The 22,885-nt window shown below is 44.2% G+C and overlaps 2 protein-coding genes across 2 annotated transcripts in view; both read left to right on the top strand.

Moving 5' to 3' along the window:
- The window catches only part of LOC142259452 (uncharacterized), a 583,478-nt gene that overhangs the window by 338,926 nt on the left and 221,667 nt on the right, over nucleotides 1-22,885 (top strand). The window lies entirely within an intron of this gene.
- On the top strand, nucleotides 2,722-4,781 carry LOC142257223 (uncharacterized). The gene has a single exon (XM_075329376.1). It carries the CDS (start codon nucleotides 2,811-2,813, stop codon nucleotides 4,095-4,097), a length of 1,287 nt encoding a protein of 428 aa, XP_075185491.1. The 5' UTR covers nucleotides 2,722-2,810; the 3' UTR covers nucleotides 4,098-4,781.

Genomic DNA, 22,885 nt, shown 5'->3' with positions numbered 1-22,885 from the left:
TGTGGTTGGGGCAGTTTGTAGAATGGACTTAATTGGGGATAGTGTGAAGCCACAGCAAGGAGGGGACAGTGTAGTGAGCAGGGGGGGTGTGATGAGAGTATAGAGTATAGTATAGAGTAGATAGAGTATACAGTATAGAGACTGGTCAGTATAGGGGGACACAGTGTAGCAGACAGTGTGAAGAGAAGACCCAGTATGGAAAGGAGGGGGCAGTGTGGAGGGCATGTACCATAAGAGGGACTGTGTGTACGTCATGTTTTGTGGAGGGAACACAGTGTGGAGCCATTATTTATTCAGAAGAGCAGTGTAGGGCAGATATTTTTATTCAGGGACATTATAATGACACTCATCATGTCGGGATGTGCTGCAGAAAAGCGGAGAAAATGGAAGTCTGCAGAGATGAGCTGTGGACATGAAAAGTCATCATGGCATCTGGACAAGATAAAGAAAATAAAAAGAACGACTGTTCAGAGACAACATCCTCTATAAGGTACCTGGATGTAAATGTTTATTTGTGATACTGACTAATTCTCATCCGTACTGTTGTTCTTGTATGGTTTCATAATGACTGATAACTATAGCTTCCATTATCTTCTTACATTGTTAATGACATACTGGACGTTCTAGGTTCATGCAATAAATATATATACAGGGCTGACCTGACATTACAATTAATGACCCGTTTACCGACTCTTGTGATGTATTCCTACACTGATGAGGGTTTGGATGCTGTTTCTGCACTGATAGGGGTTATTTGGATGTATTTTTGTACTGCTGGTGGTTCTGATGATTAATTTCTTTCCTGAGAAGCATTTCGATGTTTTATTTACCTATGGTGGCTTTTGTGATGTGTTTCTGTACTGATAAGGGTTTTGGTGCTGTGTTTCTGTACTAATGAGGGCTCTAGTAATGTATTTCTGTACTTCTCATGGCTCTCGGTTGATGTATTCCTGTGCGGTTATAAGTCCTGATCCTGTACAAATGTAACAGTTCAGTACTTTTACAGGGCTATGTTAATAAAGTATTGTTGCGTCTGCCAAATTAAGGTTTACTATGTTTTTTTAATATTAGGAGCATTAAAGGGGTTGTCCCAAGTTTGTCATGAGTCTGCAGTAACTCAATGTGTCCCTCTATGTGACTGCAGACTTCTGAATTCTCACAGCGCGTACACTGTCAGTATTCTCTGGTTCCGGTGGTGAGAGAGGAAGGTCACAAAACCACAAGTATGCTATTTACATACCTGCAGTCACGTGCCAGCAAAACACTCGTGGCCTTGATCAGTCAAGTCAGAATGTGGCTAGAAGAATACAAATTACACACTTGTGCTCACATGACAGTCCACTCTTGTCACTGGCACTAGAGAATCCTGAAAGTGTGCAGTGCAAGCGCTGTGAGAATTCAGAATCCTGCAGTCACCTAAAGTGACTTAAGACCTGCATCTCAAACCTGGACAAGCTCTTTAATTTAAAAGTTAAGCCCTGTATCATGTCCAATCCTAACAGCGTGTAATTTACTCACTGTCAGGATTCGGCTTGCTGGTTCCAGCAGTCATCACGGGGCCTCTCCACTCATATGTGATTTTTATATTTACAGTTATCTGACTATTAGCTTTCGTCTTGCCGCTCTTTTTTTCACTGAACAATTGAAGAGCTAGAAAGACCAGTTCATCATCACATGACTCTAAGTATGAAAATCGCAAACGAATGATTGGTCACATGATGACTACTCAGACCGCTTTGGGGGAGAGAGTGGAGTGCAGAAGTGTAGTTTTTCCAGAGTGGATAGTGGGACTGTGGAAAGTTTAAGGAGTGGAGGCGGAGCTGGGCAGAGTCGAGGCTGGGGTGGAGCCTGGGTAGAGTCTCAATTGGGCCTGAAAATCTTGCCAGTATGGGGCCCTGAAATTCTTGGTGGAGACCATGGTTGTATCTGCTAGCACAACTTGCTACGGTGAGCGCTGTAGACAATATTTTGGTTGCTATGCTCTGCCGATTCACACATGAAGCGCTGTTCTCTGTCCTTTTCTTTTTCTAGAATATTTAGACACTCAGCTTTATGGCATCAAAAAGTATAATTCCTCTTATGTCGCCATATATAAGGCAGAAATGTGTGCTTATGTTGCCAGGTATGACATTCTGGATATTACTGATATTAACTAATTTTCAAAGTTATTTATTTTTGGAATTGTAGAAGAGTCGTCTTGGTAAAAAGACCATCATTATGTAGGCTGCACAACGATACTGCAGTCAGGGGCCTGATAATTACCAGTGAAAACCAAGTTTGAAGATTATAGTGTTTAAAATGTACAAAATCTGTTTTATTCTTTTGACAGAAGATTTTGGCATTATACAGAATAGAGATGAAGAGCAAGTCATTATCCCAGATAAACTCTCAGCTCTTTACACCCAAGATCTATCACCTGATGCTTCTCAACAAACTCCAGATTCACCGCAAAATAAAAGCCACAAGAGGGGGGATCCACAACAAAGCACTCACAAAGGGGAAAAGTCGTATTCATGTTCAGAATGTGCAAAATGTTTTATTAAGAAATCACAGCTTGATGTGCATATAAAAACTCACACGGGGGAGAAGCCATATTCATGTTCAGAATGTAAGAAATGTTTTACTCGGAAATCACAACTTAATGTCCATATAAAAACTCACACTGGGGAGAAGCCATTTTCATGTTCAGATTGTGGGAAATGTTTTATTTGGAAAGCACAGCTTGATGACCATAAAAAAGTCACACAGGGGAGAAGCCATTTTCATGTCCAGAATGTGGGAAATGTTTTTTTAAGAAATCACAGCTTGATATGCATATAAAAACTCACACGGGGGTGAAGCCATTTTCATGTTCAGATTGTGGGAAATGTTTTATTCGGAAATCACAGCTTGATAGGCATATAAAAACTCACACGGGAGAGAAGCCATTTTCATGTTCAAAATGTGAGAAATGTTTTACTCGGAAATCACAGCTTGATGACCATATAAAAAGTCATACAGGGGAGATGCCATTTTCATGTTCAGAATGTGAGAAATGTTTTAATCAGAAATCACACTTTGATGACCATATAAAAACTCACACAGGAGAGAACCCATTTTCATGTTCAGATTGTGGGAAATGTTATATTAATAAATCACAGCTTAGTAGGCATATAAAAACTCACACGGGAGAGAAGCCATTTTCATGTTCAGATTGTGGGAAATGTTATATTAATAAATCACAGCTTGATAGGCATATAAAAACTCACGCGGGAGAGAAGCCATTTTCATGTTCAGAATGTGAGAAATGTTTTACTCGGAAATCACAGCTTGATAACCATATAAAAAGTCATACAGGGGAGAAGCCATTTTCATGTTCAGAATGTGAGAAATGTTTCACTCGGAAAGCAAACCTTGATGACCATATAAAAACTCACACAGGGGAGAAGCCATTTTCATGTTCAGATTGTGGGAAATGTTATATTCGAAAATCACAGCTTGATATGCATCTAAAAATTCACACAGGGGAGAAGCCGTTTTCATGTTCAGTTTGTGGGAAATGTTTTATTCGGAAATCACAGCTTGATAGGCATATAAAAACTCACACGGGAGAGAAGCCATTTTCATGTTCAGAATGTGAGAAATGTTTTACTCGGAAATCACAACTTGATAACCATATAAAAAGTCATACAGGGGAGAAGCCATTTTCATGTTCAGAATGTGAGAAATGTTTTACTCTGAAAGCAATCCTTGATGACCATATAAAAACTCACACAGGGGAGAAGCCATTTTCATGTTCAGATTGTGGGAAATGTTATATTCGGAAATCACAGCTTAATGTGCATTTAAAAATTCACACAGGGGAGAAGCTATTTTCATGTTCAGAATGTGGGAAAGGTTTTAATTGGAAATCACACCTTAAAAGGCATATAAAAACTCACACGGGGGAGAAGCCATTTTCATGTTCAGAATGTGGGAAATGTTTTATTCGGAAATCACACATTGATGCCCATATAAAAACTCACACGGGGGAGAAGCCATTTGCATGTTCAGAATGTGGGAAATGTTATATTCACAAACACGCTCTTGTTAGACACATGAGAATTCACTCAAGGTAGAAGACATTTTTATGAGGGGTGTGGCTTAGCAATGGCCATGTGAGGAAGCAGGCTTCCAGAGGCAATTATTCCCTCATTTAGCCGTCCTGGACTGCAGCAATAATGTCCAGGACGAAGAGGACAGAAGGCAGCATAATCCCAGGTGCTGAATCGCGCGGAAGGAGCGGTGGACTGGAGCTGGCACAGCTCTTCTCTAAGACAGGGGCCTCTAAGCACAGACCGACAGCTATGGCGTCTCAGACGAAGGAGCAGGTGTGTGCTGCTGCACAGCACAGAGTGGGGAAGCAGGGGACGCGGGCCCTCAGAGGTGAGCCCTTATGCCATCCAGGGACACCCAGGGGAGACCTGGACAGAATGGCCAAAAAATATGAAGCCGCACTACCCTGAAGAAGATCGCGAAACGCGTTGGGGTGCGGGGGCGTTTGGTCTGCTGAGGTCTCACCATGAGTAAGTAAGCTATCTGCTGTATTAACGTCTACATGTGTGTTCCACTTGAATTTAACCCTCACATGTCTGGGCTGACTCTGCCTTTACCTCTCATGGTGACCCCTCTGACCTAACTACCCCCCTTTTTGCTCTGGGTTTTTACCTCCTTACCTGTGTGTATATTTTATACTGTGAAATCTTTGGATCACTGTCCTTGGTGTATTTTAATCTGCATCTTTTGTATTTAATAAAGATTATAACTGCTTTTTCACCAATCTAGTTTGAAGTGATTCTCTTAAACATCTGATATGGGTTGCTATATCCCTTCTTGTTTCTCTGGTTCATTATAATGCTTTTTGAGGGGCAAACCATTTCTAGTACATGATGACTAAAGGGTTTGCATGTGTCCTATCTTGTTTAATAATGTCCAGGACGAAGAGGACAGAAGGCAGTATAATCCCAGGTGCTGAATCGCGCGGAAAGAGCGGTGGATTGGAGCTGGCACAGCTCTTTTCTAAGGCAGGGGCCTCTAAGCACAGACCAACAGCTATGGCGTCTCAAACGAAAGAGCAGGTGTGTGCTGCTGCACAGCACAGAGTGGGGAAGCAGGGGACGCGGGCCCTCAGAGGTGAGCCCTTATGCCATCCAAGGACACCCAGGGGAGACCTGGACAGAATGGCCAAAAGATATGAAGCCTCTCAGGAAAGGTCCCTTGCAGTTATTAAAGGGGACTTAGGCTCTCTGGCTGAGAGGGCTTCAGCTAATGAAGAGGCTCTATTTTCCATTTCAGACAGGGTGCCTGCACCGGAAACTAAATTATCCACGGTGCAGTCTCATACAGGCACTGTGGCACTCCTAGTGGATGATCAGGAGAATAGGGGGAGACGGAAAAATATTTGCCTTAAAGGCATCCCAGAGCAAATCCAAACTGAAGACCTACTGCAACTTGTGAGGTCCATTTTCAATACCATCACACAGAAACCCCCAGACTTCACCTACATTGTGGATCGAGTCCATAGAGTGGCATGGTCCGGCTTCTCAGATACTGCAACAGCACATGATGTCTTATATGGGCTACATTATCTTATTGATAAGGATGACATTTTACATCAGGAATGGTCGCACGGAGCAGTGTCTATTGAGGGGGCTGAAATAAGACTGTTCCCCGACGTATAAAGTCGTACGCTATATATGCAGAGACAGCTACATCCCCTACTACTCAAAATTAAAGAGACCAGGGTCTCTTACCGTTGGGTCTACCTCTTCCACCTTGTAGACTGCAGAGAAGGCCAGGCAGGATTTGGAGGGTCTTTTCGCATTTCTGGACATTCCGTTTCAGGTACCGTACTGGCGCGCAGTTGAAGGCCCCTCAGAGAAACAAGAAAAATATTAAGCTGGCTCCCTCTCACTGTAACTCAGATGGAGACTGCTCATTGCCTTCTGATAATACACTACCGGAAGAACAGTTAGACCCATGAGCATCTTTCCTTCCAGTCTTAATTGTGGGACTGATGGACACTGTGATGGACACATTGTTCTTGGACATTAAATCTTATTTACTATTGGATCAATGACTTATGTTCCAAAGTCGTTTTAGCGATGTGGCCCTGGACAGCTAAAATCCTGCCCATGGGGTTATTATATTTTAATGAGTGGCATGAGTTCCATTCTACTGAATATTTTTAGTTATGAAAAGGTTTGCCCGCTATGTCCTGGTATTTGTTTGTGAGTTAATTCTGTTATACTGTTAGAGAAGTTAGTGCCTCCTTCTCTTGCCCGTCAGAGAGAAGGAAAAACGGTTAAAAAGGTATAAAGCTATAGACTGGCTGAGATCTTACCTAGGATCATTGCGAACCACCAGGTGGGGTTTATTAAGGGGAGAAATGCCGTTACCAATATCCCAAAGACAATTCTAGTGGTAGACGCGGTTAGACTGGGACTCACTGAGAGAGGGGCTAGACCTGCCCTAGTTACACTTGACGCAGAAAAAGTGTTTGATAATGTAAATTGGAGGTGGCTAGACAGGGTAATGGAGGCCATAGGGATTGTAGGCAAGATGAGACTTTACATTAGAAACCTTTATGCCAACTCGGGAGCTAGGGTACACACTCCGGGCTTTCTGTCAAACGTGTTCCCTTTGATGAAGGGAACAAGACAGGGTTGCCCGTTATCTCCTCTTTTTTTCAACCTGGCAATTGAGCCGTTGTCAAGAATACTACAGGGACAAAATAGCTTTAAAGGGATCAAGATAAGGGGTTCAGAAGTAAAGACAGCGCTTTTTGCTGATGACATCATACTTTATATGGGGGACCCTGGTGCGGATTTGCCACAGACTCTTGCCTTGATTGAAAAATTTGGTTCATTCTCCGGTTTCAAACTGAACAAAAAAAAGTGCGAGATCAAGTTCCTAAAGGGGCATCATAGGACAATGGGGGGACAAGTAAGGGATGGCTGTATATGTGGAATTCCTATAGCACAATCTTCAATTAAATACCTGGGGGTACATATAGGAAGATCGGTGGAAACAATCTATAACTTGAACTATGGACCGCTAATGAGGAAAATTATAGTTCAGTTAAAGGGATGTAAAGGTCTGCCACTTCCATTACTGGCAAGATGCCACCTGATAAAAATTATGAGCTTTCCTAGGCTGCTGTATCCCTTCCAGACGATTCCACTATTGCTAAAACTAAAGGATGTGAATAAGCTCAACTCATCGTATACAGAATTTGTGTGGAGGGGAAGGAAACCCAGAATAAAGCTGCGTACGCTGATGAAGTCAGCGGAGGAGGGAGGACTGAACTTTCCAGACGTCCGAGGGTATTATCTTGTATGTATCATGAGGCATGTAATTGATTAGGTGAGAGAAACGAGTAGGCACTCAGATCATGCGATGGAAACTAAATATGCGTCACCGTGGGATCTGACGTCCATTCTGCACTCCCCACTATCCAGGGTTGAAGGGCACATAAGGAATTCAATTGTATTCCGAGACACCATGCTAACATGGAAGTCGGTAAGGAAAAAACTGGGGCTCTCATGGAAAGTGTCCAAGTTCTTGAACCCCTGGGCATTCCCAAATTTTCCCCTGGGATGAGAAAACAAGCTATTTACTAGATGGAAAGAGAGGGGAGTCAGGAGAATGATAGATGTTATGAATGTGGAGGACAGGAGGTGGATGACAGGTCGGGAAGTGTTGGATAAGTAAAACCTTAATAGCTCACATATCATCCAATATGAACAATTGAAACATGGAATAATAGGAGACCTTGGTGTGGTTGGAAGAGAGCTGAATAGAAGTTCGATTGATGAGTTACTGGAATGTGATGTAACAAGTGTAAATGTCTCTAAAATTTATCGATCGCTAAGGTGGGTACTTATTTCACGGGAGGATAGTCGGACTTTAACAGCGTGCGGGAAACAGTTGGGAAGGCAAGAAGTGGTAGATGACATACTGAAAGGATGGGTACAAGTGCAGAAACATATTACCAATGAGAGATGGGGAGACACTCAATTCAGAATTCTACATAGGGCCATTATGGGTTTCAACATATCAGGTAGGGATAGGTGGTGTCCTAAGTGTCAAAAAGAGAAAACGGATATGCTGCATGGGCTATGGGAATGTGAGACAATCGCTAGGTTCTGGAACCAAGTCAGACTATTTGCCCAGTCAACATGGGGAATTTTTAGCAATCTGGACTTAATGGTGTGGATTTTCCACTTCTTTGAGGGAGGAGTAGGAGGAGGACCGAGCACACAGGAAAGAGGAAATACGCAATAACGCATGACATAGCCATGATAGCTAAGCGTTGCATCTTGAAACACTGGATTCAAAGGGAGGGCCCATCCATAAAGGAGGTTATGGGCGAACTACACAACCTTCTGAAGTTGGAAAAACTAGAAGCGGAGAGGGATAAAGATGGGTTGACATCCAAGTTTTGTGAGATGGAGACATTTTATTGAAAGCGAATTCACACAGGGAGAAATAATTAACCTGATGGCACCTTTTATTCACTCGGAGTGGTATATCCTGAGCGATATCCAGGACAGCCTGGGTAAACTGAGAATCACCTAGGAGGGGGCTCTGGAGGGAGGGGGAGACGAGACGGTTGGGAATACCAAGGCACGCTAGCAAAATTGAAATCATTCAGGGATGACAGAGATTTAACGAATTGTATCGTATATGTTATATTAGTTTTCATTACCTCTGTTTTGGTTTAATGTTAATGTATACTATCTTAAATCGAACAGCAGCATGGAACTCCAAATTGGGGTATCACCCACTTCTATGTCACATTTTGTCAGACAAATGTTCTTCTTTTGCAATGATATTTGTCATGTTTTTACAAATTTGAAAAATCAATAAAAAACATTTGGAAAGAAAAAGGTATAAAGCTTCATAGAGTCTGGGACTCCACCCTATTGTTATCCTCGTCTCCAGTGACCCCATCTGTGCCTTTAGGTAGTGTCTCCTAGTCCGGCTGGGTCCGAACTATGCTCGTTTCTCTTGTACTCTTTTTTTGCTTGTTTCTTTTCTTCTCTATATTTCTTTGACAATAGGTCTATAACTTTCCTTTTAAAAGTCTTTTTATGCACTTTATCTTGACTAACTCTGTGCTCCCTTCTCCCTTATTCGACTCTAATATCATCCTTTCTGCTCCTCTCCCTATACTTCCACCCCCCTTTTTTTATCCCTCTTTCTTTCCCTCTAGGTGGGGTGGTGGGTACTGGGCCTTCCCTCCCATCCTGACAGCATATCGCAACAGGTGCAGAAGAAGTTTCAGCTCGGATTCTTGAACGTCAAGGGCCTCCTTAGCGCTTGTAAGAGATCCATCATGTTTCAATATTTGAAAACTAGTCACATACAGATGGCGTTCCTTCAGGAGACTCACATGTGTGTGAACAAGCCATTTAGATTAGGTAGCCCATTTTTCCTGCATGCTTACCATAGTCTCTCACCTGATATGAAATCATGTGGCACTAGTATTTTGTTCTTGCGAAAGAGATCCCTTGTGGATGAAGGTGTGTGGAGGGGTGGCCCTTAACCCACCCTCTTTCCTTCCCTTACTGCCCCCCCCTTTTTTCCCCTTATCCTCTTTCTCTGCTTTTTATTTTTTCTTTCTTACTCTCATCTTGTTGGGCTGTTTTGTGTTCCATTCACGGGGGACCTTTAGGCTGTTGTATCTCTGTGAAAACGATTGACATAAAGAAAAAACAAAGTATGTCAGCTCACCGAACCATAGCATATGTAGCATCTGGAGAAATACAATCAATCCTGGGTGGTGCAGGGAACTTGGATTCCGGATAATCTTGTAGACACAAATCTTTAGGGATATTCCAGCAACTTCGACCAGAGGATTATAAAATCAAAGACTTTTATTCCAAAAAATTAAAAACAGGTATCATGTATAAAATACATATGGTTCACCAATGTAAAGAACGCTTACGTGTTTCGGACTGGAGGTTCCTTACTCATAGCTTAACATCATACAAATAAACGTACCTATATACACTTGGACGCTCAGGTGAAGTGGCAGGGAAATAAACTGGGCGGAGGTCCACAATAAGTGGAAGAGGAGAGAAAAAAACAAAACCTCTATAAGTATAATAGCGATGCAAAACATCTAATCTGCACATGGAGGAGAAAACCGCATCATTTCAATCATAGATATATAAAAGATCAGACTTTAAATTTATGCCTGCAGGATATCGTATTTTTAACCTGAATATCCACATAGCTTCTTTTCGCTGCAGTTCTTTTTTTCTGTCACTTCCCCTCTTGGGGTTTGGGATAGTTTCAATTATATTAACCCTACATGTGCTAACATCTCCTCCATATGCAGAAATAAAATGTTGAGAGGCTCCCGAGGGACTCTTTGTACTTTTAATACGTGCATCATAAAGATGTTCAGAAATTCTTTTACGTAGCGGACGAGTAGTATTACCTACATACTGAGTACAGCATGTCTCACATGTTATTAAATAGCATATGTAGAACCACAATTGGCAAACATGTTTATAGAATACTCTTTTTGTGTAACTGTGCATTTAAATGTGGTCGTATTGTGCATATGTTTACATAGACCACATAGTTTCATACCACAACGATAACTGCCAGAAATGGACAACCAGTTTGAATTTTTTTCATGTGAAAAACGCGAAGTGTGATCACTTGGTGACAAAATGTTTGCAATTGTGGTTCCCATTTTAGGAATAAAATTGCAGCCGTTATCCAATATAATTCTCAAAGTTGGATCTACCCGCAAAATAGATAAATTTGATTTAATAATTTCAGTTATTTGCTTGAATTGTTCACTATATTTTGTGATAAAACATGTTTTTTTCCTCATAATTACTAAATTTAGGTTTTTTTTCCAAATCATCTCGGGTTTTTCTATCAGCTGCAATTTTACCCCTATCAATTTGGTACCTGCGATAACCTCTAGATTTTAATTGTTCATTAATTGTTTCACATTCCTGTCTATAAAAAGAATCAGTTGTACAGCACCTCTTAGCGCGCACAAATTCTCCTACTGGGAGATTATTTATAACATGCTTAGGATGATTACTGCAATAACAGCCCAGCAAAAGTATAAAGAACTTGACATCCGCTCCATTTTATTGGGTTGGTTTTACAACCATAATTGTTGTGTGGTTTATGACTTTTTAACTACTAGCCATTAAAGGTTATTTTTTAATCGTTACCACAGTTCTTTACACTTTTGCTTGGCTGTTATTGTAAAATTTGGGTAAAGCAAACGACACTATATAGATTTTTGCCTATTATTTTGGAATGGCAGGCTTTCTCACTACTGGCCTTGACATCGGTAGTTGGGTACAGGAGGCTAAGGACATTTTTTCTGAAAAAAGCTTCTCGCAACCGAAATATACTCTCACATAAACCGCCGCCTTTAAAGAACTCACCAGAGTTTATAAAAACCAAATCACTTCTTGGTGGGAAGTTCAAAGCTTTGAACATTATATTAAAGCTGAAATAGTTCCCCGCCATCTCAGAATCTCTCTTCTCCCAGGCCTGAGGTATAAGAGCTCTACCCTTCTCGACAAATGGGAAAGGGAAGCGACCAATTGTTCTATACAGTTTATGAAACTCTTGTTGGAGGAGGAGAAGGTGACTCTGTCTGCTCTTTCGGTACAACTAAAAGAACAAATTGAAATCACAAAAAAGTTCTCAAGTGAACCGGATTTTGCCTCAAAAGAGACATCTTTACAGGGGCAACTGGAGAGATTCCAGTATCACTTGAAAGAGCGTAAACACAGATATTTTGTAAGAGATCTGCAGGAGTTTAAAGACAGGAGGGCCTACCTGTTTTCTACTCCGAGGAATACTCCTGCAAACCTCGAAACAGACTTCTCATCTACCGACACTGAAGCTTCGGATAACGAGAAGCGTAACAAGAATTCCAGAGGGAGACAGCGTGGCCGAGGGGGCAGAGGAAGGGATAGAGGCTTTCACAACGAGAATTCAGGAGTACGTTTTTTAGATCAGGGGTACTATCTGAGGAGTCAATCTCGAGCGTCCAATCAAACAGACAGCCACAGGTCCTAAATTTATCCTCGCGTACCCTAACTACCGAAGAGATGTGTGTGCTTAGCAAAGGCCTCTCGTTTGTTCCCACTTGAGACTTCCAACTATTTGAGGGCATTAAAGATTTGCACCTGTTTGCCAGGAAGCTGAAGTGGCACAAACATTTTGTTAAAGAAGAGAAGCGCGCTAGAAAGGAGTTGGGGGTACCTGAGACCTTGCTGGGAGATATACGCCTGCTGTATCATTTATCGGACCCTGATCCGAATCTTTGTGGTGAAGGTCCCTTCACCTCTTTAAAGAATAAAAGTAGCCGTATGCCTCCTAACCTGTTTGATCAATCTACTATTGACGTCTTTGTTGAGCAGGTCTCAAGGGACTTCGAACTATTGGCTCATAAAAAGAAACATAAGACGTTTAATTTGACTAAATCTGAAATGACGGCCCTTCAGACCCTTGAACGTGATCGTTCGATCATTATAAAAAGTTCCGGGGGCAATATTGTGGTGCAGGACGTGGAACATTATAGGGAGATGTGTCTTACTATCCTTACAGATAAGAATAATTTTAAGAAACTTTTAAATAACCCCCTTAATGAATTCAAATCTGAATTGAAAACAATTCTATCTGAGGGTTTAAAGGATAGACTTATAGACAAAAATGAATATGACTTGTTGCTTCCTATACATCCCACCCTGGCCACTTTCTATTGCCTCCCCAAGGTTCACAAGGGCCTCACACCCCTTAAAGGCAGACCAATTGTGTCTGGGGTGGGGGGCCTTTGTCAGAACATTGGTACTTATCTAGATCAGATCCTCAAGCCATTCGTGGGGGCTCTGAATTCATTCACTTTGGACTCCACAGATTTTTTGAGGAAAATCGAGGACGTGGTACTCGATGAAAACACCATTTTGTGTTCAATTGACGTGGAGGCGTTATATTCCTCTATTGTACATAGTGATGGACTGAGAGCAGTAGAGTACTTCTTGAAGGGACGCGGCTGTCATTTTTTCAAACATAATGTTTGGCTTCTCAGATTGCTTGAATTTTGTCTCACCAGGAATTTCTTTTTGTTTGACGGGTTTTTCTTCCACCAACTCAGGGGCACTGCCATGGGTTGTCCATGTGCACCTTCCTATGCCAACTTGCTCCTGGGTTGGTGGGAAGAAAACCTGGTCTTTGGGGAGGATTCCCCTTTTGACTTGAACAGTATAGTCCTGTGGACCCGCTACATAGACGACGTGTTCGTCTTGTGGCGGGGACAAAAGAGACATTTTTTCATTTTGTCTCCGATCTGAATTATAACCCTCTTGGTCTCTGATTTACGGCAGAGAGTGATGAAAGAGAGCTTTCTTTTCTAGATATTTTGGTCACCAAGCATACAGACGGCACTCTCGTGACTAGAACATTCCGCAAACCGACTTCATCCAATTCACTCCTGCGCTGGGAGAGCAACCACCCCAGACCTCTTAAGGCTGGCATCCCTAGAGGTCAGTATTTGCGGGTCCGTCGGAATTGCTCGACACCCTTTTATTTCTCTCGTCAAGCTGAAGATTTACGTAGCCGATTTAGAGAAAGGGGTTATCCTGATCATGTCTTTTCCCAGGCTTTTCGTACAGCACAATCGAGGGATAGGACAAGCCTACTGGTCCCTTCACCAAAAAAGGATGAGATAACGAGTGGCAAATTCCGTTTTATCTCCACTTTCAATAACTGTTCCACTGAAGTACGCAGGATTCTCGAGCGACATTGGGCCATCCTGAAAATGGATGTGGACATTGGTGATGTAGTGGGTTACTTTCCAAAATGTACTTACAGGAGGGGCCGTTCCATCGGTGACAGGGTCGTTCACAGCCATTTTGTCCGTTCTAAGGAAATCAGTTGGCTACACTCGGACCTTAAAGGCTGTTTTAGATGCAGCGGCTGTGTTGCCTGCCCACATATCCAGACTGGCAAAGCCTTCTCGAGCTCTGTGACAGCGGACTCTTTTCAGATTAGAGCCTTTATCAATTGTCGCTCGAGAGGTGTGATATACAAGGCAAGATGTGGCTGCGGTCTTGAATATGTCGGCAAGACGAGTAGGGAATTTAGGAGGCGTGTCGGGGAACATCTTCGGAACATAGCCAATAAGAGAGACACCCCCCTAGCCAAACATGTAGAAATAGTGCATAACGGTGATATCTCTGGCCTTACATTCATGTCCATTGATATCATTAACTATCCGGCTCGGGGTGGGGATTGGGATCGGAAAATTCACCAACGGGAGTGTAGATGGATTCACACTCTCAAAACGCAGACACCTTTAGGCCTTAATGAGATTCTTACCTTTGGGTGTTTTCTGTAGTTTTGAGGGCCCCTTAGGGAATCCAGGGACAGCCACCGTGGAACGGGGGCACCCAGTACTTTAAGGTGTTGTTACACTCCGTCGGTAGGTAGGAACCAATTAGGGTCTTATAGGGATAATTGTAGGAACCTTGGTCTACTCTGTGTCTCTGTTTTCACTTTTACTTTCATTCCCTCCCCTAATTCATTGTGGGTATTTCGAATTTCAGTTGCCTCTTCCCCCGTGCCCACGTTGTGGTACTCTTGTCGATGCCTGCCTTAATCCATTTTTGAGTGTCCACCCTTTTTGGGTTTAATTTGTAGGACAACTTTAGTCTAGCGTGTACTCTACCTCACGCCGCCTATTTTGGTGCTCGCTCCTTTCCAGCCTTGTCAATATGGGGCCTGTGGTAAGTGTCCCCCCCCTTTCAAAACCCCCCTTCCCTTATCCTGGCCTTCATTAACCATGCCCAGGGCATCCTGCCTCACTAGGTTATTTTTATTAATGCAAATTAACATCACTGTTGCATATCAGTTTTGTCATACACCCACAGTCGTATCTTCTTTTTTAGCATAGAGTGGGTGTTCCTTATATGGAGCCCGTGCATCAAGTGTCATATAGTTGATGGCACTGTATTGTAGCATAGGAAGAACGGCCCACTTCTGTGTACTTATGGGCGTGGCATAGGTGTGTTGATAGTGGCCCACGTGATTGGACTTGTGACGCTACAGTGGGTGGCACCCTCTGTGCATCTAGTTCCTTCTGCATGATCACGTGTTTTCTCCCGGATGGCCGCGTGACCGGATGTGATGGGACATGTGACGCTACTAGTGGGCGGAGCCCCGCGTATGTCTTACACTTCCCGAATGGCCGCATGACCGGATGTGCGTGGTTCGCACGTCCGGCGGGCAGGATATAATATTGTATAGATGTCAGGTATGTTTATGACGCGACCGGATGGGCGTAATTAACGTGCGCGTCGCAAATAGCAAGCAACCGGATGGGTATCAGCATGGTGGGCGGTGTCTTTATGACGTCCATGGCCTGCTGCCCTGGGGCTTGGCTACATGGGCGTTTTTGTAGTGAACGTCAGTGTGGTTACGTCATAGGGAGGTGGAACCCCTGTGGTGTAGCCACGGGGAGATATACTGCTCTCTACCTGGGTAATATTAGGGGATGTCTTTCTATCTCCGCCCATTTGGCTAGGGGGTGTTCACCCTCTTGGAGAAGTGTTATGTCCCTGTCGATGATGTGTATACTTTGCCTCATTAGCATAAGTGGGGCGACCCCCTACACAACCACAGGATATTTAAGGGCGGTATTTTCGAAAGTCCTGTGCTTTATGCCAGGCCCAGACACAACATGCTGGAGGTCCATTATACTGAAGGTAAAAAACATGGTTTTTGGAGTACACGCTATGTCTTTCTTTGTATATGTTTAGATATTATTCTGACCATCCTGCTCATTTTCGCAGCTCTTTCTTGACCATAGTCCCCTGAGGAATAAGCGAATTATGAAACGCGTTGGGAGGTCTAGAAGCACATCAGGTCAGATGGTTGCCAATTGAGGGGTAATGTGAGCCTATAACGTTTGGCCCTCCCCCTCTATATATTGGACAACTTTGTCTTTCTTTTTCTCTTTTTTATGTAGAGATTACAGTAAGTTTTGTCTATATGACCCTGCTAAACACTGTTTATTGTGTCTGACAACCCTTTAGTGTTGTCCTTATTACCAGCACTACGGAGAGAGGAATTCCCTCTCCGTGTGAAGTTTGTCCGTACTTGGTAATTTAAGGAGCCCGACATCTGCTCCAAATTAGGAGCTTGACATCTGCTCCATTTTATTGGGTTGGTTTTACAACCATAATTGTTGTGTGGTTTATGACTTTTTAACTACTAGCCATTAAAGGTTATATTTTAATCATTACCACAGTTCTTTACACTTTTGCTTGGCTATTATTGTAATATTTGGGTAAAGCAAACGACACTATATAGATTTTTAGGATGATTACTGCTAGCATGTAATAATGACTTCCCTGTTTGCGGTTTTCTATATAAACGGACTTCAACGCTGGAATCAACTTTTTTTTCAATCAACATCATGTCTAGAAAAGCAATTTGTTCCTTATTTGTATGTAAATCTTAAATTATGGTTATTGGTATTAAGGAAATTTATGAATTTTTTTATGTTATTAGGGTCACCCTTCCATATTATCAGATCATCAATAAATCTCCCAAAAAATTCTATGTGATCCGTAAAAATATTTTCCTGACCATAAATTTTTTCTTCCTCCCACCATGTAACAAAAATATTAGCGAGCGATGGGGAAACTTTCACCCCCATCGCACATCCCTGTAATTGAAGGAACAATTGCTTTTCTTTTTAAATATGAAGTAACTGTTTTTCAACAAAAATTCCGTTACAGACAAAATATATTATAATATATATATTATAACGTTTGACAGTCCAGTCTATATTTTTTGCACCTGAAATGGTTTGCATACTTCTATGTGCAATGTATCTCTATGGTTTACATTTTGTTTAATGATGTCAAGTTGAATAGAAACACCTCATCTCTAGAACAACTGTTAAGAGGAGACTTTGTGTGCAGCAGTCCTTCATGGTAAAATAGCTGCTAAGAAACCACTGCTAAGGACAGGCAACAAGAGGAAGAGACCTGTTTGGGCTAAAGAACACAAGGAATGGATATTACACCAGTGGAAATCTATGCTTTAGTCTGACGAGTCCAAATTTGAGATCTTTGGATCCAACCACCGTGTCTTTGTAGAAAAGGTGAACGCATGGACTCTACATGGCTGGTTCCCACCGTGAAGCATGGAGGAGGAGGTGTGATGGTGTGGGGGTGCTTTTCTGGTGACACTGTTGGGGATTTATTCAAAATTGAAGGCATACAGAACCAGCATGGCTGCCACAGCATCTTGCAGCGGCATGCTATTCTATCTGGTTTGCGTTTAGTTGGACCATCATTTATTTTTCAACAGGACAATGACCCCAAACACACCTTCAGGCTGTGTAAGGGCTATTTGACTAAGAGGGAGAGTTATGGGGTGCTACGCCAGATGACCTGGTCTCCACAGTCACCAGACCTGAACCCAATCGAGATGGTTTGGGGTGAGCTGGACCGCAGAGTGAAGGCAAAGGGGCCAACAAGTGCTAAGCATCTCTGGGAACTCCTTCAAGACTGTTGGAAAACCATTTCTGGTGACTATCTCTTGAAGCTCATCAAGAGAATGCCAAGAGTGTGCAAAGTAGTAATCAAAGCAAAAGGTGGCTACTTTAAAGAACCTAGAATATAAGACATATTTTCAGTTGTCTCACACTTTTTTAAGCATTTCATTCCACATGTTTTAATTCATAGTTTTGATGCCTTCAATGTGAATCTACAATTTTCAGAGTCCTGAAAATAAAGAAAACTTTTTGAATGAGAAGGTGTGTCCGAACCTTTGGTCTGTACTGTATGTATGTATATATATATATATATATATATATATATATATATATATATATATATATAAAGACTTGTGTTTAGAATGTGTGAAATATAGCAGAAAATCAATTCTTGCTGAACAGCTAAGAGTTCACACAGGAGAGAAGCCATATTCATGTTCAGAATTCAGAATTTTGGAAATGTTTTACCCAGAAATCAGATTTTATTAGACATCAAAGAATTCACACATTGTTTCAGTCAAATCCCACAAAGGACGACATCTACAAGGAGTCTATTCTGCCTGTGTTTCCTCCCACACTCCAAAGACTGATGTAGATTGTGAGCCCCAGTGGGGACAGTGGTGATAACTTCACAAAGACATATATTCACGTATACAAAATGTTATTTATACAAAATTACTGAAAGTGTTTACACACATAAATTAACACTAATAGTAGTGCACCCCTAATAAAATCCAAATATCCCTCTGCAGTGGGGGAATTTATCTCAGGATCGGCTGCACCATATGCTGAATCTATCCAGGGGATTTTCACCTTGGGACTGCGTGTCGGAAATCTTATTCTATCTGCAGGCTTCCTGATGAACTGTTACGGGGAAATGCGTCGAGGCAAGCCATAAGGCAGAATTTCTCAATCCTGCGGCGGACATATTACGCAGAGGACTGAATATACGACCTTCATTGGTCTGAACTCTTTTGTTCGGCCATTTTTTCCATTTACCATCATCATATGGACTATTATTTAACTATGAGTTAAGTAATTTTTGGTGGTTTATTGTCATCTATGTACACTTTGTGTAAATTATATGTTGCCGCTATTACAATTGTGGTATGTTATATGTCCCAGAAGTTCTAGGATATTTGACTCCTCCTATCCTGTTCTTATATATTGAGACTGATGTGAGTAGTCATATTTGGACCTTTTGAGGTCATTTACATATCTGGATGAATTCTTAGATATTTGGATTTTATTAGGGTTGCACTACTATTCGTGTTAATTTATGTGTGTAAACACTTTCAGTAATTTTGTGTAAATAAAATTTTGTATACGGGAATATATCGTATTTTTCGGATTATAAGACGCACTTTTCTTCCCAAAAATTTGAGAGGAAAATGAGGGGTGCGTCTTAAAATCCAAATATAGCTTACCGGGGGGGGCTGTCTGTGCGGTGACCGAGTGTGTTCAGGCTGCTGGGTGCCTATGGCTGTGTGCGGGCAGCCGGGTGTCTGTGGCTGCGTGCGGGCAGCCGGGTGCCTGTCGGTGCCAGCTGACTCTCTGTGTGGGCAGGCGGCCTGCTCGCTATCACTCTGCGTGCTTCAGGTGGGTGGCTGTGCGGCAGGTGTCCCAGTTTCAAATGATGGCGCCAGGAGTCAGTGCGTGCACAGATGGAGCCCTTTGATGAGAGCTCCATCTGCGCATGCGCCGCTCCAGGCGCCATCATTTGAACCGACACCACGGACACACTGAGACACCTGCCGCACAGCCACCCGCCCGACGCACGCACGCACAGAGTGACAGTGGGTGGCCTGCTCCCTTTCACTCTGTGCGTGGGTGCTTCGGGCGGGGGGCTGTGCTGCAGGTGTCCCAGTGTGTCCGCGGTCCGAGTTTCAAATGATGGCGCCAGAAGTCAGCGCGTGCGCAGATGGAGCTCTTGGATGAGAGCTCCATCTGGGCATGCGCCGCTCCAGGCGCCATCATTTGAACCGGGACCGCGGACACACTGAGACACTCACTACACCGGCATGCTCCACCATGGACGATGCCGCTCCTGCCGCCACGGACGGTGCCGCACCTGCCAGCACAACCTCTGCCTCCTGTGACCCCTGCTTCACCACCATGGCTTCCCCCCTCCGGTAAGACAACACCGGATTATAAGACGAACCCCATTTTTATTTTTTTTACCTTTTTTTTATCTCTAAATTTGGGGTGCGCCTTATAATCTGGTGCGTCTTATAAAACGAAAAATACGGTATGTTTTTGTGAAATGGAGGATGTAAAGTCCCACCACCGCCGCCCAGAACGGGAGATGCAGCCGCCGAAGAGGACTGGAGATAAAGTCTGGTGTAGGTAAGCGCTTTACAGTCCAAGATCGCGCCGAACAAGTAACCCGGGGGAAGGGCTCGGTATGGAGGGGGCTTGATATGGAGAAGGGGGAGCATGGGGGGCTCAGTATGGAGGAGGCTTGATATGGAGAAGTGGCAGCATGGGGGAGCTTGGTTTAGAGGGGCTTGATATGGAGACGGGGTAGCATGGGGGGCACGGTATGGAGCGGGCTTGATATGGAGAAGGGGCAGCATGGGGTGCTTGGTATTGAGGGGGCTTAATATGGAGAAGGGGCAGCATGGGGGGGCTTGGTATGGAGGGGCTTGATATGGAGGGGCTTGATATGGAGAAGGGGCAGCATGGGAGGCTTGGTATGGAGGGAGCTTGATATGGAGAAGGGGCAGCATGGGGGGCTTGGTTTAGAGGGGCTTGATATGGAGAAGGGGCAGCATGGAGGGCTCAGTATGGAGGGGGCTTGATATCGAGAAGGGGCAGCATGGGGTGCTTGGTATGGAGGGGGCTTAATATGGAGAAGGGACAGCATGGGGGGGGCTTGGTATGGAGGGGCTTGATATGGAGAAGGGGCATCATGGGGAGCGCTCAGTTAGGAGCCTCGGAGTGCTCGGTATGCAGAATGCAAAGCATAAGGCTCATTATAGAGTGGGGACAGCATGAGGGGGGCAGTGAAGTGGGGGCTGCATGGAGAGTTGGGGACAGTGGAGGACATAGTTCATAAGTGAGGAAGGTGTGGAGGGTATAATTCATAGTGGGGAGGACAGTGGGGGTTTTCATTTGGGGCCATGGTGTCATATTTCACTATGGACAGTGTAGTGGGAATATGTCAATAGGAGAGAATAATGTGGAGGCCGTATACTATAAGTGAGACGGTGTGGGGTCATTTTTTGTGCAGGGAGCTTAGTGATGGGCAATTATTTTTTCTTGGGCACAGCCTAGGGCTTACATAAGTAAGTTACTCTTTAGTGAGGAGCATAACATTGACACAGTTTGACTTAGGGCTCCGCCACACATCCGTGAAAACCACGTCCGTGTAAAACGGGCCGTTTTTCTGGTCCGTTTTCCGTTTTTTAGGTCCGTTTTTATGGTATGTGTGGCCTGCGTGTGTATCCCGTATGCTAGCCGTATGTGCGTGTGGAATGTCCGTGTGTGCGTGAGTGAAATAACTGACATGTGTATGTGTTGTCCGTGTGAAATGTACGTGTGTGATGCAAAATGTCGTTACTACATGTCGGAAGACAGAGTAGCGGGATGAGAATGAACTCGGGTGAACTTCACCCGACTTCATTGTCATGCCGCGGCTCTGTCTGTGTGCCGTGTACTGATTAGCGGTCACCTGTGAAGGATTCACCGGTGACCACTAATCCCCCGAGTGACTGAAGTGTCCCCCCCTCTCTCATACTCACCGTTCCCCGATCACCGGCGCTGCACGGCGTTCACACTGCTCCGGCGGCTTTTTCTAATTTGAAAAAGCCGGCCGCCCATTAATCAATCTCGTATTCCCTGCTTTACCCGCCCACCGGCGGCTGTGATTGGTTGCAGTGAGACACGCCCACCACGCTGAGTGACAGGTGTCACACTGCACCCAATCACAGCAGCCGGTGGGCGTGTCTATACTGTGCAGTAAAATAAATAAATAAATAATTAAAAAAAACGGAGTGTGGTCCCCCCCAATTTTAATACCAGCCAGATAAAGCCATACGGCTGAAGGCTGGTATTCTCAGGATGGGGAGCTCCACGTTATGGGGGGCCCCCCACCCTAACAATATCAGTCAGCAGCTGCCCAGAATTGCCGCATACATTATATGCGACAGTTCTGGGGCTGTACCCGGCTCTTCCCGATTTACCCTGGTGCGTTGGCAAATCGGGGTAATAAGGAGTTATTGGCAGCCCATAGCTGCCAATAAGTCCTAGATTAATCATGTCAGGCGTCTATGAGACACCTTCCATGATTAATCTGTAAGTTACAGTAAAAAAACACACACACCTGAAAAAATCCTTTATAAGAAATAAAAAACACAAACACATTCCCTCATTACCAATTTATTAACCCCGACAAACCCTCCATGTCTGGCGTACTCCACGGTCCTCCAGCGTCGCGTCCAGCTCTGCTGCATGCAGGTGACAGGAGCAGCAGAAGACACCGCCGCTCCGGTCACCTCCACGCAGCTAATGAGATGAGTAGCGCGATCAGCTGCTGTCACTGAGGTTACCCGCGGCCACCGCTGGATCCAGCACTGACAGGTGGGCGGGATGATGGGCGGGGGATAAACAGCCGGTCCGCATGATCACCCCTGGCAACTACGGCCTGGAGTGATCATGTGCGGCTGTATTCACTGCTCCCCGCGCATCATCATCAGCGCGGGGTGCAGTGAATCAGTGTACAGTACTCACCGTTCCCCTGCAGCATCGCTCGTCCTCCCGTCTGTGTCAGCGGCAGCGCCGCTGAGTGGAGCCGTCCCCGTTCCCTTGCAGCATCGCGATCATCTCCTGTGTCTGTGCCGGCGGCTGGGTGGAGACTAGCGGCGCACACAGCGATGACGTCATCGCTGTGCGCACGTGTCCACACACAGCCGCCGGCACAGACACAGGAGATGATCGCGATGCTGCAAGGGAACGGGGACGGCTCCACTCAGCGGCGCTGCTGCTGACACAGACGGGAGGACGAGCGATGCTGCAGGGAGTGAGGTAAGGTGAGGTGAGTATGAACGTTTATTTTTTTTATGTGCCACAGGATGCGGCCATACACCAGGATGGGGGTATATTATGAGCAGGATGGGGTCATATGAGAGGGATGGGGTCATATGAGCAGGATGAGGTCATATGAGCAGGATGGGGGCATATCAGCAGGATGGGTTCATATGAGCAGGATGGGGTCATATGAGCAGGATGGGGTCATATGAGCAGGATGGGGGCATATCAGCAGGATGGGTTCATATCAGCAGGATGGGGTCATATGAGCAGGATGGG

This window comes from Anomaloglossus baeobatrachus, chromosome 1 (genome assembly GCF_048569485.1).
Source record: "Anomaloglossus baeobatrachus isolate aAnoBae1 chromosome 1, aAnoBae1.hap1, whole genome shotgun sequence".
Lineage (NCBI taxonomy): Eukaryota > Metazoa > Chordata > Amphibia > Anura > Aromobatidae > Anomaloglossus > Anomaloglossus baeobatrachus.
This window is presented reverse-complemented; position numbering and strand designations above follow the sequence as displayed.

Coding starts and splice junctions, on each gene's coding strand:
- LOC142257223 (XM_075329376.1), top strand. CDS start 2,811: ATGCATATAAAAACTCACACGGGGGTGAAGCCATTTTCATGTTCAGAT.